This window comes from Artemia franciscana, chromosome 8 (assembly GCF_032884065.1).
Source record: "Artemia franciscana chromosome 8, ASM3288406v1, whole genome shotgun sequence".
NCBI classification, from domain to species: Eukaryota; Metazoa; Arthropoda; class Branchiopoda; order Anostraca; family Artemiidae; genus Artemia; species Artemia franciscana.
Window position 1 is genome coordinate 50,885,527 of NC_088870.1, and position 19,810 is coordinate 50,905,336.

Genomic DNA, 19,810 nt, shown 5'->3' on the forward strand with positions numbered 1-19,810 from the left:
ACACAGGGACACAACTACAATGGCGCGTAACTAATACGGCACGTAACGACTTACGCGCCCGGGGGGGGCATACCAACAGCTAGTTGAATATAATAATAGTACTGGCTAAAGTTTCACTACATTTACTTTTTAACAAGGAAATTACTATACACTCAGAATCCAAGAATCACTAAAATTCTTAGAGGGTTGCCTAACAATTCTTAATTAATAAAAAATTAAAATTAATTAAAATTAAAATTAAATAGTTATTCTTAACAAGGTTGCCTAAATAATAAGAGTAACGCTACTAATAAATACTACCAGGTGCTATTACCAAGATTTAAACGTGTTTGTTTTTCATTTCCCTCTTTTGATACAATTTTTAAAGGGTAGGCTTGAGTTCCTCCATTTCAAGTTCGTGGTTTATATGAGTTTGATTAAATAATAAAGTTAATGTTGTCCAAGAAGGAATTATTCACCCTAAAATCTTTCATGAAAATAGAGACAATACCTTCTGCGGTAAGCTTGGACAAGGCAATTCAATATTTGTTCGATCTGGCATGAGAAATACTGAATTACGATCTTCATAAGTATACTTCACTTTTGATGAGGGGTCAAAACCCCCTTCCATTCCAATTGCTAAGCGGGTAACTTTGGGTTCGGGCTCCAGGTTAGCATCCTTTGCAACCTTCAAAACATAAAACAAAAGATTAACACAATAAATCAATACATTTCTCCTTATTTAATTTTCATACAATCGTAGTTAAAAGACACAAATTCAAACAGTTCGAGGTAACGAACTGTATGTAAGGTGCGACCCAGCTCAACAGTAACCGAAACTCTAAAAACTGAATTTTGATACCAATAGACACACACAAAAAAATCGGATATTTATGCTGATTTTAAACGAGTTTTCGCCCCCTCGTAAATACCTCGCTCTTTACGCTAAAGTATTTTCAGTACATTCAAAAGAGCTATTTATTCTAATTAAACCGCCTTTCTGATTCAGGGGTCATCACAAACGAATTCGTACAAAATTCTAACTTTAGCGTAAAGAGCAAGGTATTGACGAAAGGGCGAAACCCCTCATACGCGTAATAATTCCTATTTGTTTTAAGTTTTAATGTTGCTCCTTACTTTCAGGTGAAAAATATTATTTATTTAATCATTTTCAGAGTCAAATGCTAATGTATAAATTTTATATATATTTACTTATTCATCCCTGTTTATACAGCACCACATTTCTGCCTAACATACCGATAAACCGCATCTTATAGAAGAAAACTAGACTGTAAGTCAGATGTATATAACTATCCTGGTAGCTCCAACTTAGTAAAAGACGAGCACGGTCCATGGCAGTGTAGAGACAACTAAACAGTATGATCATCTTAAAAATATCTGTCCTCAAGGGTCTCGGTGCGTATAAAAGCTTCTCTCATTTACCTTGTTTGAGCGATTCGTTGTATATTTCTCGGTTACTCAATCAACTTTGAAAAATGGTGCGAATCTGCATTATTTATGATTGCGAAAGCAGAAACAAAGGGGTTAAGCCGGCGAAGTGGCTCGCTGCTGTCCCATCTCATAGGTACGGCTTATGACTTGACTGAATGACGGATTCCGAATTTCTAAGGGCGGGGTTTGGATTAGATTTTAGCAAATACGAAAATGTCCAGTACTAAATTCTGATCAACACTGCAACAGGGAAATAGCTGGAATTTCGTAAATTGTGGGAGAGAGATCCACGGAGTGGCGGGACTGTTTGAAATTTGCCACAAAATAAACGTCTGCCAAGAAGTGTTTCTTGTGAAATTTTTAGCGAAGTTTCAGAAAAGTGAAAGATATCAAAATAATTATATTTGTACTAGCTGTTGGGGTGGCTCTTCGCGCCACCCCAACACCTAGTCAGTGGGGGCGCTTCGCGCACCCCCCAGCCCCCCCCCCCCGCGCGCGCAAGTCATTACGCGCCAATGTAGTTGTGTCCCTGTGTCCCACCTGTGACTATAGATAAAAGAGAAAAGATTTCTCTTTTCGTTATAGATATATATATATATATATATATATATGTATATATATATATATATATATATATATATATATATATATATATATATATATATATATATATATATATATATCTATATATATAAAAATAAGTTGTCTGTGGATGGATGGATGGATGTGTCAGGTGACGTCACCTGAAAAAACTGGATCAGGTGACGTCAAAACTGAAAAAACTAAAAAAAGGCAAAAACTACAAAAAAAACTAAAAACTAATAAAAAAAATAAAAAAGCTAAAAAACTAAAAAAACTATAAAGGTAAAAACCAATAAAAAACTAAAAAAAAACTGAAAAAACTAAAAAAAGGCAAAAAACTACAAAAAAAACTAAAAACTAATAAAAAAAGTAAAAAAGCTAAAAAACTAAAAAAACTAAAAAACGGTAAAAAACTAAAAAAAATAAAAAATAAAAAAAAATAAAAAAAAGGAAAAAACTGAAAAATAAGCTAAAATAAAGGTAAAAACCAATAAAAAACTAAAAAAAAAAAGGAAAAAACTAATAAATGACGACACTCAAAGAGAAAAAAAAGGCAAAAACTACAAAAAAAACTAAAAACTAATAAAAAAATAAAAAAGCTAAAAAACTAAAAAAACTAAAAAAAGGCAAAAACTACAAAAAAAACTAAAAACTAATAAAAAAGCTAAAAAACTAAAAAAAACTAAAAAAAAGGCAAAAACTACAAAAAAACTAAAAACTAATAAAAAAAATAAAAAAGCTAAAAAACTAAAAAAAACTAAAAAAACTAAAAAAAGGTAAAAAACTAAAAAAACTAAAAACTAAAAAAAAATAAAAAAGGTAAAAACTAAAAGAACTAAAAAAGAAAAAAATAAATGACGACACTCAAAGAGAAAGCGACCAGGACAAAAGGAATGTTCGATTAGCAATCAACAAAGCACCGGGACACAGGGAGTATAAATGACGACCCGGGGGAAACAGGGGGATATAAATGACGACCGGGACAAAAAAACTAAAAAGAAAAAAAAACTAAAAACTAATAAAAAAACTAAAAAATCTAAAAATCTAAATAAGCTAAAAAAGAAAAAAAAAGGAAAAAAATAAAGGAGAAAAACAAAACTAAAAAACGAATGTATATACAGACCGGGACACCGGGATACAAATGACGACCGGGACCCGGGACACAGGGAATATAAATGACGACCGGGACACAGGGACACAACTCCGGTACACCGGGATACAAATGACGACCGGGACACAGGGAATATAAATGACGACCGGGACACAGGGACACAACTACAACGGGGACACCGGGGGAAACAGGGGGATATAAATGACGACCGGGACAAAAAAACTAAAAAGAAAAAAAAACTAAAAACTAATAAAAAAACTAAAAAATCTAAAAATCTAAATAAGCTAAAAAAGAAAAAAAAAGGAAAAAAATAAAGGAGAAAAACAAAACTAAAAAACGAATGTATATACAGACCGGGACACCGGGATACAAATGACGACCGGGACCCGGGACACAGGGAATATAAATGACGACCGGGACACAGGGACACAACTACAACGGGGACACCGGGGGAAACAGGGGGATGTAAATGACGACCGGGACACCGGGACAGGGAATGGTCGATTAGCAATCACCATCAACAAAGCTCAAGGGCAATCATTAGAATCATGAGGTATAGATCTGAATACAGATTGTTTTCCCATGGACCATTATATGTTGCATGTTCAAGAGTCGGTAAACCTGACAATCTATTTATATGCAAAGACAATGGGACAGCAAAGAATGTTGTATATTCGCAAGTTTTACGTAGTTAAAACCATATATATATATCTATCTATATTCACAGGTGGGACATAGGGACACAACTACAATGGCGCGTAACTATTATGGCGCGTAACGACTTACGCGCGCGGGGGGGGCTTGGGGGGGGCGCGAAGCGCCCCCACCAACTAGGTGTTGGGGTGGCGCGAAGCGCCACCCCAACAGCTAGTATATATATATATATATATATATATATATATATATATATATATATATATATATATATATATATATATATATATATACATGTTTTTAACTACGTAAAACTTGCGAATATACAACATTCTTCGGTGTCCCATTGTCTGTGTATATAAATAGATTGTCAGGTTTACCGACTCTTGAACATGCAACATAAAATTGTCCATGGGAAAAACAATCCGTATTCAGATCTATACCTCATTATTCTAATGATTGCCCTTGAGCTTTATTGATGGTGATTGCTAATCGAACATTCCCTGTGTCCCGATCGTCATTTATATTCCCAGTATCCCGGTCGTCATTCGTGTCCCATTGTCCCAGTCTGTAATTTCTCTTAGAGCGTCCCGTTCGTCATTTATATTCCCTGTGTCCCGGTCGTCATTTGTGTCCCGGTGTCCCGGTCTGTAATTTATCTTTGAGTGTCCGTCCCGGTCGTCATTTATATCTCCCGGCCGTTATTTGTGTCCCAGTGTCCCAGTCTGTAATTTCTCTTTGAGTATCCCGGTCGTAGTTTATATTCCCTGTGTCCCGGCTTTTAGTTTTCTTTTTCTCCTTTATTTTTCAGTTTTTTTCCTTTTTTTAGTTTTTTTTTTCTTTTTCGGTTTTTATTTTTTTTTTAGTTTTTTTATTAGTTTTAGTTGTTTTTTTTCTTTTTAGTTTTTTTTGTAGTTTTTTATTTTTTTTAGTTTTTTTTAAGTTTTTTTTTCTTTTTTAGTTCTTAGTTTTTTACCTTTTTTTGTTTTTTTTTAGTTTTTTAGTTTTTTTAGTATTTACTTTTTAGTTTTTTTTGTAGTTTTTACCTTTTTTAGTTTATTTCTTCTTTTGTATTAATGCTAAAGCCAAGGTTCAAACTTGGAGCCTCTCGGACCTAGAACCTGAAACATAACGCTTTACCAACTCACCTACTTCGGCTTGAATACATTCGTTTTGAGCAGCTTCCTCGGGTGTTGCCATTGTAGGTTCTTCAGTCATTTTACAATTCGAAAGTTCTCTTTCAACGATCTTCTTACAACTAAAAATTTGTCTTTGGACGATATTCTTAAATACCTGTGTCCTGGTCGTCATTTATATTCCCAGTGTCCCGGTCGTCATTTGTGTCCCGGTATCCCAGTCTGTAATTTCTCTTTGAGTGTCCCGGTCGTTATTTATATTCCCTCTGTCCCGGTCGTTATTCGTGTCCCGGTCTGTAATTTCTCTTTGAGTGTTTTTTCTTTTTAGTTTTTTTTTTAGTTTTTTACCTTTTTTCTTTTTTCAGTTTTCTTTTTCTTCTTTATTTTTCAGCGTCACTATGAAATATATATATCGCCGAACCTTTGTTTTTTTTAACTAAAATTTGGTAGGCATTGATGACCTTATCCAAGTCAAAATCCCAAACCCAATCATCATCGCTATCGTTTTCAGTTTTGATATGTTTTGACTCTCGCAGTCCAGGTGGATTTTCATCTAACTGCACGGTTTTGCGTTCTTTAACCGCAAGCCTGTTTTTTTGCTGTTCTTGTGATTCCTCGGCACGCTTTCTTTTCTTACTTTCTCTATCAGCCGCAAGTTTTTTGGCATAGCCTCTTTGAGCAGCTTCCTCGGCTGTTGCCATTGTAGGTTCTTCAGTCATTTTTACAATTAAACATTTTTCCGTCCACGATCTTCTTACAATTAAAAATTTGTCTTTAAACGATTTTCTTAAATACTTTTAATGACGTCATCGTCATAACAAACATGACGACAACTAACTTCATGACGACATGATGACATGACGTCACTCGACAGACCCACAGACAAACAACTTCTTTTTATATATATATATAGATTACAAGAAGAATATAAAGTAATGCTAGTAGTTATTATTGTTGTATTCTGCCAATAACTTGCAAATCACGTAATACTTCTCATCAGAAAGCATTTTTTACTCCTCAGTAAGTTAACCCTCAAGATTCTTTTCACTATCTTTCTAGTTTCGTGTTATGTGGAAGTTTGGTATAAAACTAGGAATGTTTCAGAATGCTCTTTAGATTATTTTAAAATATTTAATAATTCTAGTTACCAAGTTTATTGTCAGTGTCTAAACAAACATTATTATCTCCACAGAATGTTTGGAGCCAGACGGAAGGGATATGGCCCTCACTAGATCCACCAATATCCTTGCTTGCATAATTTGCTGTAGCTTAATTATTAAACTTTAATATGAAATAGCAAAAGATTTTTGCAGATACCAAAATAAATGATTTTAGTCCTGCGCATTTCTAGGATTCTCTTTTTTTGGAGAAAAGCTTACGGCTCCTTCGCTAGGTGTTATTTCGCTTCTGCAAGACTGTGACTCCATGTTCCTCAAACATCAAAGAAATTCTCTTTGGGAGCCGAGACTAATCCATCGAATTTAGGTTGGGTGGAAAGACCTGAACTGGGAAGTTGGCTCCGAAGACTTACTCCTTGAACAACTTATTCAATTTTTTCCTTTACACATGCCTATTACGGAGTAAAATCTAAGAATCGCGAAATCAACAGAAATCCCAACCAAGGAAAATAAACAAGCAAGTAATTATAGTAATAAAATGAAACAGAAACACATTCTAACAGAGACGGAGAAAAAAAAACTGAATTGCTTTTCTTTTGCACACGTGCCTATTACGGAGTAAAATCTAAGAATCGCGAAATCAACAGAAATCCCAACCAAGGAAAATAAACCAGCAAGTAATTATTTTAGTTTTAATAGTTTATAGACAATAAAAATCAAACCAATATCATTTTTTAGCGTTCCCTCCATACCAAGGTTGAGGAGGCGGCACCTTTAATCCTTTTTAAAGCTTAATTTTCAATTAGAGCAACGGCTTCTTACACATTACTAATATTTGCCCACATAGTACTGTATCATTACCACATTTTTTCTACATGTAGGCCCCGTTGTGGTGGGATGGGGGGAGAGGGGCAATGGGGGTGAGTTATTTTTGAGAACTAAATTTCACACTACATAAATGCTCAAAATTTTATATAAAAATAAGATATATTTTATCCATATGTGAAATAGGGGTCAGCGCCGATTCTGTTTTTGGATAAAAAAAAAAGGTTAAAAATGGCAATTAAGAAATGGAACAGAAACAGATTCTAACAGGGACGGAAAAAATTCCTTTTTCCGTTTTTTTTTAACCAAAAAACAGACAGTCTTTTTTTTTTTACAGCCATTTTAACATATATTTCTGTTTTTTTCAGTTTTTTGGATTTATGAAAGTAAAATGAACATTGACAAACATTGATTATTAAAAAAAAGATCAGGCATAAAAAGAAAAGACCAAACAGACCCCAGTTTGATCCTGAAATTTAGTCTCTTGAAAAATCTTATCAAAAATCAGATATATTCTGAACTAACAAAACTCACCCTTGATGCTGGGATTTTGTTTTGATTCAAGATTATAAGGAACCAACTCTGAACATGGCAAGTGTCCAAATCCAATAAAAGTCGCAAAAATGCGGCATGATACTATCCGCAATCAATGCACGGAAAATGAAGAAAAATGGTTTTAAGAAAAACAAAAACAGCGAAAACGATACGAAAAAAAAAACAGAAACAAAGACAGTAATGAAAAAACGACTGCCAGTGTTCTGTCTTTTCCATTTTCTAAATAAAAAGAACAGAAAAAAAACAGAAACGGTAACGGTGCCGATCCCTAATGTAAAAAAAGGAAGTGACAAAATTTAATTTAATTGTGAGTTTGCATTCATGCCCACCACACAATTTCCCCTCGAGAAAAAAAAAACCTGATAAAACCTTGGAACTGAAACATCAATGCGAAGCGCCAAATTTCCTAATAAAATGTCACCACTTTATGGCATTGCTATTAAAACTTATTTTTACCTTAATCATCCTTAGAAATTCATTCTTAGTTTTTTCTTTCCATTCTCAAGAAAATGTTATCTTTACCTTTGCATTATTACAGCCAGACCATTGATTTTCCTTTTTCTTTTTTATCTCTTCAACGTACTGCATTGTTTCTTATCCCCGAGAAAATCGATTGGTTTTATTTCTTTTCCTGCTCTTCAGGCTGTGAATACCAATGCCACACGCGTGCCTAACCATGAAAAAATCTAATGTCGTTCGTGTTTCTGCTGGTTTATATGTTCTCCGATGGAACTACATCACGGTCCGGCTTTGCCTAATGTTTGAGATAGGACATGATCGTATTGTAAAGGGCGTGGGTGCAACGGAACCACCATGCAACTGAACCCCGTACAACTGAACCCTCGTACAACTGAATTACCGGGCAAATGAACCCCATTTAACTAAACCTTCGTGCAGTTAAACCCCCGCTCGACTCAACCTCATTTAACTGAAACCCCGTGCAACTGAACCACCGTGTAAGTGAACCACAAGCAACTGAGCCCTATAACTGAACCACCGTGCAACTCAACCATCGTATAACTGAACCCCCGTACAACTGAACACTCGTACAACTGAGCCCTCGTACAACTGAGCCCTCGTATAACTGAACCACCGGACAAATGAACCCCATTTAACTAAACCTTCGTGCAGTTAAACCCCCGCGCGACTCAACCTCATTTAACTGAAACCCCGTGCAACTGAACCACCGTGTAAGTGAACCACAAGCAACTGAGCCCTATAACTGAACCACCGTGCAACTGGACCATCGTATAACTGAACCCCCGAACAACTGAACACTCGTACAACTGAGCCCTCGTATAACTGAACCACCGGACAAATGAACCCCATTTAACTAAACCTTCATGTAACTGAGCCTTCGTACGACTCAACCCTATTGAACTGAAAACCCGTGCAAATGAAACACCGTGTGACTGAACCACCGTGCAACTGAACCTCCGTGGTATTAAACCACATTGCAACTAAACCACTGTGCAACTGAACCACTGTTCAATTGAACCATCGCATATATGAACCACTGTGCAACTGAACAACCATGCAACTGAACCGCTCTGCAACTCAGCCACCGTACAATTGAACCACTCTGCAACTGAACCACCGTGCAACTAAACCATCGCACAATTGGACAGCCGTGCAAACGAAACCCCGTGCAACTGAACCGATGTGCAGCTGAACCACCGTGCAACTGAACCATTGTGCAACGAAATCACCGTGCAGCTGAACCAATGTGTAACTGAACCCTGGTATAACTGAACCGTTGCGTAGCTGAGCCAATGAACTCAGTTTTTCAGTATTATAAGAAAATGAGGCAATATCATTGGGTAAAATACAAGAATTTTTAAATGTTCAACCTTGTTGGAGCTGTTTGTTTCTTAAAGTCATGATATAAATGCCTTTTAAGATCATTCATAAAAAAGCTTTGTTTTATTTTTGAAAAAAAAGAGGACCCGAAGTCACAAACCATTAAAGCTGATTTATTTCTCCTTTTTTCAGATTAAATAAAAAAAAAACAAGTTTTTTTAACTGAAAGTAAGGAGCGACATTAAAACTTAAAACGACCAGAAATTACTTCGTACATGAAAGAGGCTGCTTCCTCATCAACGCCTCGCTCTTTACGCTAAAGTTTGACTCTTTCTCTCAATTCTTCTTTTTAAAACAGTTAAAAACTTTAGCGTAAAGAGCGGGGCGTTGATGAGGAAGCAGCCTCTTTCATGTACGAAGTAATTTCTAGTCGTTTTAAGTTTTAATGTCGCTCCTTGCTTTCAGTTAAAAAAAACTTGTTTTTTTTATTTAATTTCTGGACATTTTTTAATCAATGCATGTTTTGATTTTGATAATTAAAACAACATTTGCATTTTTTTTGGCTAAATGGCTTTCTCATAATTTTGATCGAATGATTTTGAGAAAAAAGAGCGGGGGAGGAAGCCTAGTTGCCCTCCAATTTTTTGGTTAATTAAAAAGGCAACTAGAATTTTTGATTTTTTACGAATATTTTTATTAGTTAAAGATTTACGTAACTTATAAATTAGCTTACTTAAAGAACTTTTGTATTCTCATATTTTTATTACATATATGAGGGGGTTCGCCCCCTTGTCAGATCCTCACTCTTTACACTAAAGCTTAAATTTTGTCCCAATTCATTAAGAATGACCCCAGAATCACAAAAGCCGTAGAATAAATAGTTGAAATTACTAAAAATACTTTAGCGTAAAGAGCGAGGTATTAGGAGGAGGTGAGCCCCTCAAATGGGTAATAATTTCTGTTTGTTTTAAGTTTTAATTCTGCTCCTTACTTCCAGCTGAAAGAACTTTTTCATATTTATTTTTTCATTGTTTTCTTTTAAATAATGCTAGTAAATCCTGCGCTCCCTTCATGGAGATTTTCTTCCCCCATGACAAACTATCGATGGAAAGTTCCCCCAGCATATCCCCCTCTTCTCAACCCCTCCCCCAACCAAAAAAATCCTCATGAAAACACCTGTACACTTCCCAATAACCATTACTAAATGTAAGCACTGGTCAAAGTTTGTAACTTGTTGCCCCTCCCACGGGGACTGTGGGGGAGTAAGTTGTCCCCAAAGACATAGTTATAAGGTTTTTCGACTACGCTGAATAGAATGGCTATCTCAAAATTTTGATCCGTAGACTTTGGTAAAATAATTAGCGTGGGAGGGGGCCTAGGTGCCCTCCAATTTTTTTGGTCACTAAAAAAGGGCACTAGAACTTTTCATTTCCGTTAGAATGAGCCTCTTGCAACATTCTAGGACAACTGGGTCGATACGATCACCCCTGGGGAAAAAAAAACAACAAAAAAACAAAAAAACAAATAAACACGCATCCGTGATCTGCCTTCTGGCAAAAAATACAATATTCCACATTTTTGTAGATAGGAGCTTGAAACTTCTGCAATAGGGTTCTCTGATACGCTGAATCTGATGGTGTGATTTTCGTCAAGATTCTATGACTTCTAGTGGGCGTTTCCCCCTATTTTCTAAATAACGCAAATTTTCTCAGGCTCGTAACTTTTGATGGGTAAGACTAAACTTGATGAAACTTATACATTTAAAATCAGCATTAAAATGCGATTCTTTTGATGTAGGTATTGGTATCAAAATTCCATTTTTTAGAGTTTTGGTTACTATTGAGCCGGGTCGCTCCTTACTACAGTTCGTTACCACGAACTGTTTGATGAAAGTAATGAACATATGTGTTGTTATTTAACCTTTGTAAAACTAAATAACAAATTTTGATCAGATGTCTTTGAAGAGATTGCAGCTAAAAAAAAAGACATGAGAGGGGAACTGGTTGCCCTCCAGCCTTTTTTTCAACATTCCTTCAGCACATCCTGAAAGTTTAACCTTCATACCCTCAGGTTTATACCATCAGCTGTTCTCGACAAATAGGAGATACGTCGTCTTGTAAAACTGGATGCACATAGCACTTCTTGATTTAACTGTAGATGCTCCTAAGCATTTCCGAAAGATGTGACGGCTGATTACCATCAGCTATCGTAAATATTGCTAGTTTTTCCTTTTCACAATCAATAAAGGAAAAAATGTTTTTTGATCGTGTTTGGCATTCTTCCTAACTTTCAGGTTTGATCTTATTGCCCCATGCTTATTTTTATTTATAGGATCAAACATCCCCACTTTTCTTGATATAAAAAACCTTTTATTTTAACAATAGGCAACTTGCATAGCTTACAGCCCTTGCATCAGGGGCTGGGGGTTAAGAACCTTGGAGGCATAGGTATTTGACCGTTGCTCAAAATTATCAATCGGATACATTTGGGGAAGAAGAGGGGGAGGGGGTGAAAGCCCTTTGATCACTTTCAGCTCTGTTAACACTGAATAACTAGCTCAACATATAGCCCTTGCTCCAGGAGCTGCAGGTGGGATTGTTAACCACAGAGACATGGTTATTTTACCTTTAAACTATTTTGAACAACACATTTTTTTTAATTTTAATCGGATGCATTTAAAGGAAAAATGGCGGTTAAGAGGGAGAGGCTGATTGTCCTCTGATTACATTAGATTCTTCAAGGCACGATTTTTTTGGTAATTTCTCCTTGAGACGCAAGCCTGTTGTCACGCTGTTCTTGTGACTCCTCGGCACGCTTTCTTTTCTTACATTCTCTATTAGCCGCAAGCCTTTTCGCATTAACAATTTGAGCAGCTTCCTCGGCTGTTTCTTCTGCCATTGTAGGACTTACACTACAATTCATCTTTGAATTAACTCTTTGACCAGCTTCCTAGGCTGTTTTTTCTGCCATTGTAGGATTTATACTGAAATTTCTCTTTGAATCGCCCCCTTATATACTTACAATGACGTCATATACAAAGCCTTAAATATTTATAATGACGTCATATGCAGACAAACACACGAACATACAACTTATTTATATATCTATGTTATAACGTAATAGAGGCAACAATCTTGACACGGCCTTTTGAGGGTGAGGCTTTTCTTATTCCACGCATTCTCACGATTCCAATGGATCTGCCTTTTCAACCTAAAAGATTGCAATTCCCAATTTGATTAGCATATTTAGTTTTCAGTCCAGAACCACTAAAGCTATTATGTAAATATCAAAAATATTTATGTTGTCTGAGCAATAATTTTTAGTTTTTATTTCAAAATAGAAAATTACCTGACAATTTTAGAATTATATCTATCTATATATATAAAAATAAGTTGTCTGTCTGTGGATCAGGTGACGTCATGTTTCTGTGTCGACTGGCGTCATGAAGTTAGTTGTCGTCATTTTTGCTATGACGGTGACGTCATTAAAGATATTCAAGACATATATGTTCACGTAGAAATCTATTAATGTTTAAGTTTAAAATGACTGATGAACTTACAATGGCAAAAGCCGATGAAGATGCTCAGAGTCTATGCCAAAAAACTTGCTGCTGATAGAGAAAGTCAGAAAAGAAAGCGTGCCGAGGAATCAAAAGAACAGCAAGGAAACAGGCTTGAGGCTAAAGAACGCAAAACCGCGCAGTTAGATGAAGATCCACCTGGACAGCGAGAGTCAAAACATATCAAGACTGAAAATGATAGCGATGATGATTGGGTTTGGGATCTTGACTTGGATAAGGTCATCAATGCCTACCAGATTTTAGTTAAAAAAACAAAGGTTCGGCGATATGTATTTCATAGTGAAGCTGAAAAATAAAGAAGAAAAAGAAAACTGAAAAAAGAAAAAATGTAAAAAACTAAAAAATACTAAAAAGAAAAAACACTCAAAGAGAAATTACAGACCGGGACACAAATGACGACCGGGACAGAGGGAATATAAATAACGACCGGGACACTCAAGGAGAAATTACAGACTGGGATACCGGGACACAAATGACGACCGGGACACAGGCAATATAAATGACGACCAGGACAACAATGGCAACACCCGAGGAAGCTGCTCAAAACGAATGTATTCACGCCGAAGTAGCTGAGTTGGTAAAGCGTTATGTTTCAGGTTCTAGGTCCGAGAGGCTCCAGGTTTGAACCTTGGCTTTAGCATTAATACAAAAGAAGAAAAAAACTAAAAAAGGTAAAAACTACAAAAAAACTAAAAAGAAAATATATATATATATATTTATATATATCATCTTTTCCACAAAAATAATAATTTAGTGCTTCTGCTTAAAAACAGCAATCGAATTGATGCCTCCTGATACGCAACTATCAACAAAGTGGCAATCGTTGTGGTCGGTGATCAGTTCTTACCTCGAGATAATATTCTTTATAGGCGAAACAATCAGTTGACAAGAATTGCTTAAACTCATCGATGCTACGATGCCCTACAATATCCTGACGAATATAAATGACGCCCGGGACACTCAAATAGAAATCACAGACTGGGACACCGGGACACAAATGACGACGGGGACACAGGGAATATAAATGACGACCCGGACACAGGGACACAACTACAACGGGGACGCCGGGGGCACAGGGGGATATATAAATGACGACGGCAACAAAGGAAATGGTCGATTAGCAATCACCATCAACAAAGCTCAAGGGCAATCAATAGAATCATGAGGTATAGACCTGAATACGGATTGTTTTCCCATGGACCATTATGCGTTGCATGTTCAAGAATCGGTAAACCTGACAATCTATTTATATGCACAGACGATGGGACAGCAAAGAATGTTGTATATTCGCAAGTTTTACGTAGTTAAAAACATATATATATATATATATATATATATATATATATATATATATATATATATATATATATATATATATATATATATATATATATATATATATATATATATATATATATATATATATATATATATATATATATATATATATATATATATATATTCACAGGTGGGACATAGGGACACAACTACAATGGCGCGTAACTAATATGGCGCGTAACGACTTACGCGCGCGGGGGGGCTTGGGGGGGCGCGAAGCGCCCCCACCAACTAGGTGTTGGGGTGGCGCGAAGCGCCACCCCAACAGCTAGTATATATATATATATATATATATATATATATATATATATATATATATATATATATATATATATATATATATATATATATATATTTATATATATAACCTAGTTAGTGGGGCGTTGGTGGTGGCTGCTGTATATCGTCCCAAGATTGATTACATGTAAATGTAATAAATAAATCTGGACGACCATAGAGACGAACATACGCAATAGCATCTTGAGCATATTCATGCATATGACGGGGACTGAATGTATTCAGTCCGCAAATGAATGTATTGTTCAAAGCGGAGCTTGGTCTGATTCAGACGGATAAATAGCAAACGTTCTGACTCAATCTTTGCATGCATATCAACGATGTATTTGTGAAACAATTGACGGCATTTAAAAATATAATTGTCTTTATCCTGACGAATCATTAGTCTATAGGAATAATAATTCATTGCGCTGCATTCCTTATCCGTTTGTTTGTTAGTGGATGGATCTATCAGTTTATTATTAAAGTGATAACTGTCGGCTCCATCCCAAAAAATGATAGGATATTGTAGGGCATCGTAGCATCGATGAATTTCAGCAATTCTTACCAACTGAGCGTTTCGCTTATGAAGAATAATATCTCGAGGTAAAAACTGATCACCGACCATAACGATTGGCACTTCGTCGATAGTTAGAGCATTGTACGCACATGTTCGCCAGTAGACGTTTTGTCAGCGGAAATAACAATTTTATGCGTATCAATAGGCATCAAATGGATTGTTGTTTTGAACAGACGCACTAAATTATTATTTTCGTGGAAAAGATGTTGCAATTGGGAAACGATAGTCCTTTCAACGTCGGGAGAAATTTCGCAACGTGCATTCAATTCAGAATTTCTATCACTGATGAAGTACAATTGTAAAAATTTATGATCTCACCTGAGAATGGTAGAAGGGACCCTGCTCTATGATAAATTTGCCCTTTTACTTTGAACGTAGGCATAAATTGATCTTGATTTCGATTTGGGCACAAACGACGTCATTTAGAAACATGAATTATATTTTCTGATGTTTAACAAAAAACGCTTAGATTCTGACGTAGTTCCAGTAGGCAAAGTCTTCAATGGCTCTGGCGGTGGAGCCAGTTGAGGAAGTTTAACTTTTCCTGAGGCGCAACACATTCCCATTGTTTCACCATTAAATTTCAAGGCCAGGCAAAAGGGACAAATTTTAGACATAGTCCCGATTTGAACAAATCTACTCAAGCTATAATCATCGACAGGGTCATCGGCTGTACCTAAATGCCAGGCGATTATTTTCAATTTGCTCTTGTGATTCCTCGGCACGCTTTCCATTGGCATTATCTCTTTGAGCCTCAAGCCTGTTTTCACGTTGTTCTTGTGATTCCTCAGCACGCTTTCTTTTGGTAATTTCTCTTTGACCCGCGAGCCTGTTTTCACGCTGTTCTTGTGATTCCTCGGCACGATTTTTTTGGTAATTTCTCTTTTAGCCGCTAGCCTGTTTTTACGTTGTTCTTGTGATTCCTCGGCACAATTTTTTTGGTAATTTCTCTTTGAGACGCAAGCCTGTTTTCACGCTGTTCTTATGATTCCTCGGCACGCTTTCTTTTCTTACTTTCTCTATTAGCCGCAAGCCTTTTGGCATTAACTCTTTGAGCAGCTTCCTCGGTTGTTTCTTCTGCCATTGTAGGATTTATACTAAAATTTCTCTTTGAATTAACTCTTTGAGCAGCTTCCTCGGCACGCTTTCTTTTGGTAATTTCTCTTTGAGACGCAAGCCTGTTTTCACGCTATTCTTGTGATTCCTCGGCACGCTTTCTTTTCTTACTTTCTCTATTAGCCGCAAGCCTTTTGGCATTAACTCTTTGAGCAGCTTCCTCAGCTGTTTCTTCTGCCATTGTAGGATTTATACTAAAATTTCTCTTTGAATTAACTCTTTGAGCAGCTTCCTCGGCACGCTTTCTTTTGGTAATTTCTCTTTGAGCCACGAACCTGTTTTCACGTTCTTCATGTGATTCCTCGGCACGATTTTTATTGGTAATTACTTTTTGAGACGCAAGCCTGTTTTCAAGCTGTTCTTGTGATTCCTCACATGACTGCCTGTCCACGGATTATTCTTTGTGGTTGATTGTGTATGGCTATGCTGTTTGACCTATGTGATTGTATGGATGAGTAGGGTTAAGGCCTCATTCAAGTGCTGGTCTATATTAGTCACTAATTTAGGAAAACAGTCTTCCTTTTCTCCTTCTGTCTCCCTTTCTTTCTTTTTTTTCTTTTTTTGTGTTTGTGCTGTTGCATTGGTGATTTCTCTTTTCGTTATAGATATACAAAATTAGCAAGCGTCTATAAATGAGTTCATATAGAAACTTAAGATAAAACTGAAACAGCCCAATACTTTTGCGTTTATAGAATTCTTAAAAATGCATTGGAAACTACCTGAAAGCATGGAAAGCATGGGGGCTAGCAATTCAATTAGTAAGAAAGGTTAAATCGACTATGGCCCATTGTCAGGTCGACTGTTGGCTAGGCGCAAATAGGTAACTTAGCTTTAATGAGTATAGAACATGAAGAATAAGAAGGGGGCACTAATCAAGATTTTGAACCGGGCGCGAGAGAGGCTAGAACGACCACAGAATCCAAACGGCAGTTGTGTGATTAACAAAAATGGAAAAGGGTAGTGCGGTTTTCCAATAGAATACAATTCAGTTAATATCTCTACCGGATGATAACTTAGATAATTTTGAACAGAGGTTACCTTTTCTTTAACATTCAGTTGGAAGTTACTATAATCTAAACAAATCATCTAATATATAGTAGTAGTAGTTATTTGACTAATTTGACTAATCGTCAAATTTCTTCCCTATTTTTTTCAAGATACGGTGTCATTGGTATTACTTTAAGGATTCGCTAGCGTACAGATTTATTCTGTAACTCTTGAAAAAGTATCGTTGACATTAACTTAGATCAAAACAAAAATTAAATTAAATTCGTTTTTAAATTCTTATGCATGTTTGTAGTTTCGATTCAAAAATTAGAATTGTTACCAAAACATAATAAACATTTTTGCATTAGACCAGTGTTTTAACTTCAATTAATTTGCACTTGAAACGAATGTTTCAATATATTATGGAAATAGGAGCGGGATATCGAAGTATATTTTGGTTCAAGATTTTGAAATACGGGAAAACACAAAAAATGAACTTGACCTAGGTAATTTTCGAAACATTTTCAAGAATTGTATAAAAGCAAAATTATTGCTGCTGTTTCTGCTGTATCTTAGGTTTTTATATGAATTCATTGATAGATGCTTGCTAATTTTACATATACACATATATACCTACATATATCAAGACACTGGTTCTCTATGGTGGCCTTAATACTAAAAAACTTTTAAATGAAACTCTTTGAACTTCTCACAGTAACCTCTATTTTTGTGCTAGCGGTGTCTATTTATAACCAAAACAAACAAATACAAAAACAAAACAACAGAAGAAGTCCTTCTAATAATTACTGAAGACATTTACATTAGGATCTCCACAAAAGGTTTGGATTAAATTTTAGCAAATAAGAAAATTTCTGGTGCTAACTTCTGATCAACGCTGCAACAATTTCCGGTGCTAACTTCTGATCAACGCTGCAACAATTTCCGGTGCTAACAGGGAAATATCCGGAATTCCATAAATAGTGGGAGAGGGATCCGCGAAGGGGCGGAACTACTTGAAATTTGCCATAGAATGTTTTACCACAAAAGGGTACCCTGTGGTGGCACGGTGGGTTTGACCTTAGCTTGGTAATACGGGACCCAGAGATCGAATCATGCTGCAGTAATGTACTGCAGGGCCGACGTAGGAACCTTAGCAGTCAAGAAGCGTCGTTAATCTGATACAATACAAAAGAGTTTTTAAGCTCTTTTTCAAAATTCTTGTAAATTTATTTTCTAAATAACATCTTACTATTAAGATTAATTGGAACAATAGTTATCAATAGTAACAATAGTAATGCACTGCAGGGCCGACGCAGGGACCTGAGTAGTCAAGAAGGGTCGATAAACTGATACAATACCACAAAAGGGTAACAGCACAGATTATCTATTAGGTTTCATTACAATCTGTGTTTTTATATAGTAATATTGCGCCATGGGCCGTCAAAATATTTTGCTTTGTGGTAAGGAAAAATATTCCCTTGGATTTTACATCATGTATACTCTTTTTGAGGGCCATAAAAATGACCTTCGAAATTTTATGTAGGACATTTGTTTTTCATTTGATAACTGGTGGAAGGGGCCTATCCACGAAAAAACGTCTGTTAAGAACTGTTTGTCGTGGAATTTTTAGCGACTTATCAGAAAATTGAAGGACATCAAAAGAATTGTATTTGTATTACAAGAAGAATATAAAGTAATGCTAGTAGTTATTATTGTTGTATTCTGCCATGAACTTGCAAATTACGTAATACTCCTCATCAGAAAGCATTTTTTACGCCTCAGTAAGTTAACCCTCACGATTCTTTTCACTATCTTTCCAGTTTCGGGTTATGTGGAAGTTTGGTATAAAACTTGGAACGTTTCAGGATTGTGTTTACATTATTTTAAATTATTTAATCATTCTAGTTTTTTAATCATTTAATCATTCTAGTATTTAATCATTGTCAGTGTCTAAACAAACATTATTATCTCCACAGAATGTTTGGAGCCAGAGGGAAGGGATATGCCCCTCACTAGATCCACCAATATCCTTGCTTGCATAATTTGCTGTAGCTTAATTATTAAGCTTTAATATGAAATAGCAAGAGACTTTTGCAGATACCAAAATAAATGATTTTAGTCCTGCGCATTTCTAGGATTCTCTTTTTTTGGAGAAAAGCTTACGGCTCCTTCGCTAGGTGTTATTTCGTTTCGGCAAGACTGTGACTCCATGTTCCTCAAACATCAAAGAAATTCTCTTTGGGAGCCGAGACTAATCCATCGAATTTGGGTTGAGTGGAAAGACCTGAACAGGGAAGTTGGCTCCGAAGATTTACTCCTTGAACAACTTATTCAATTTTTTCCTGCACACGTGCCTATTACGGAGTAAAATCTAAGAATCGCGAAATCAACAGAAATCCCAACCAAGGAAAATAAACTAGCAAGTAATTATAGTAATAAAATGAAACAGAAACACATTCTAACAGAGACGGAGAAAAAAAACTGAATTGCTTTTCTTTTTCCGCTTTTTACCGAAAAACAGAAACGTCGGTTTAAGAGATATTTCCGTTTTTTTTTCAGTTTTTAGGTTTATGAGAGCAAAATGAACATTGACACACATTGATTAATAAAAAAGATCAGATAATAGAAAAAAGACCGAAAATTACCCAAAACAAGACTATACAGACCCCAGTTTTACTCTGAAATTTAGATTTTTCAAAAACCTTGTCAAAAATAAGATAC

The 19,810-nt window shown here is 35.9% G+C and overlaps 1 protein-coding gene across 1 annotated transcript in view; it reads right to left on the reverse strand.

Moving 5' to 3' along the window:
* Nucleotides 1–19,810, reverse strand: part of LOC136030542 (ubiquitin carboxyl-terminal hydrolase 5-like) — a 133,418-nt gene that overhangs the window by 65,799 nt on the left and 47,809 nt on the right. Inside the window, exon 3 of the mRNA XM_065709592.1 lies at nt 491–667. Coding sequence (XP_065565664.1) covers nt 491–667 — 177 coding nt within the window. The remainder of the gene's footprint in view (nt 1–490; nt 668–19,810) is intronic.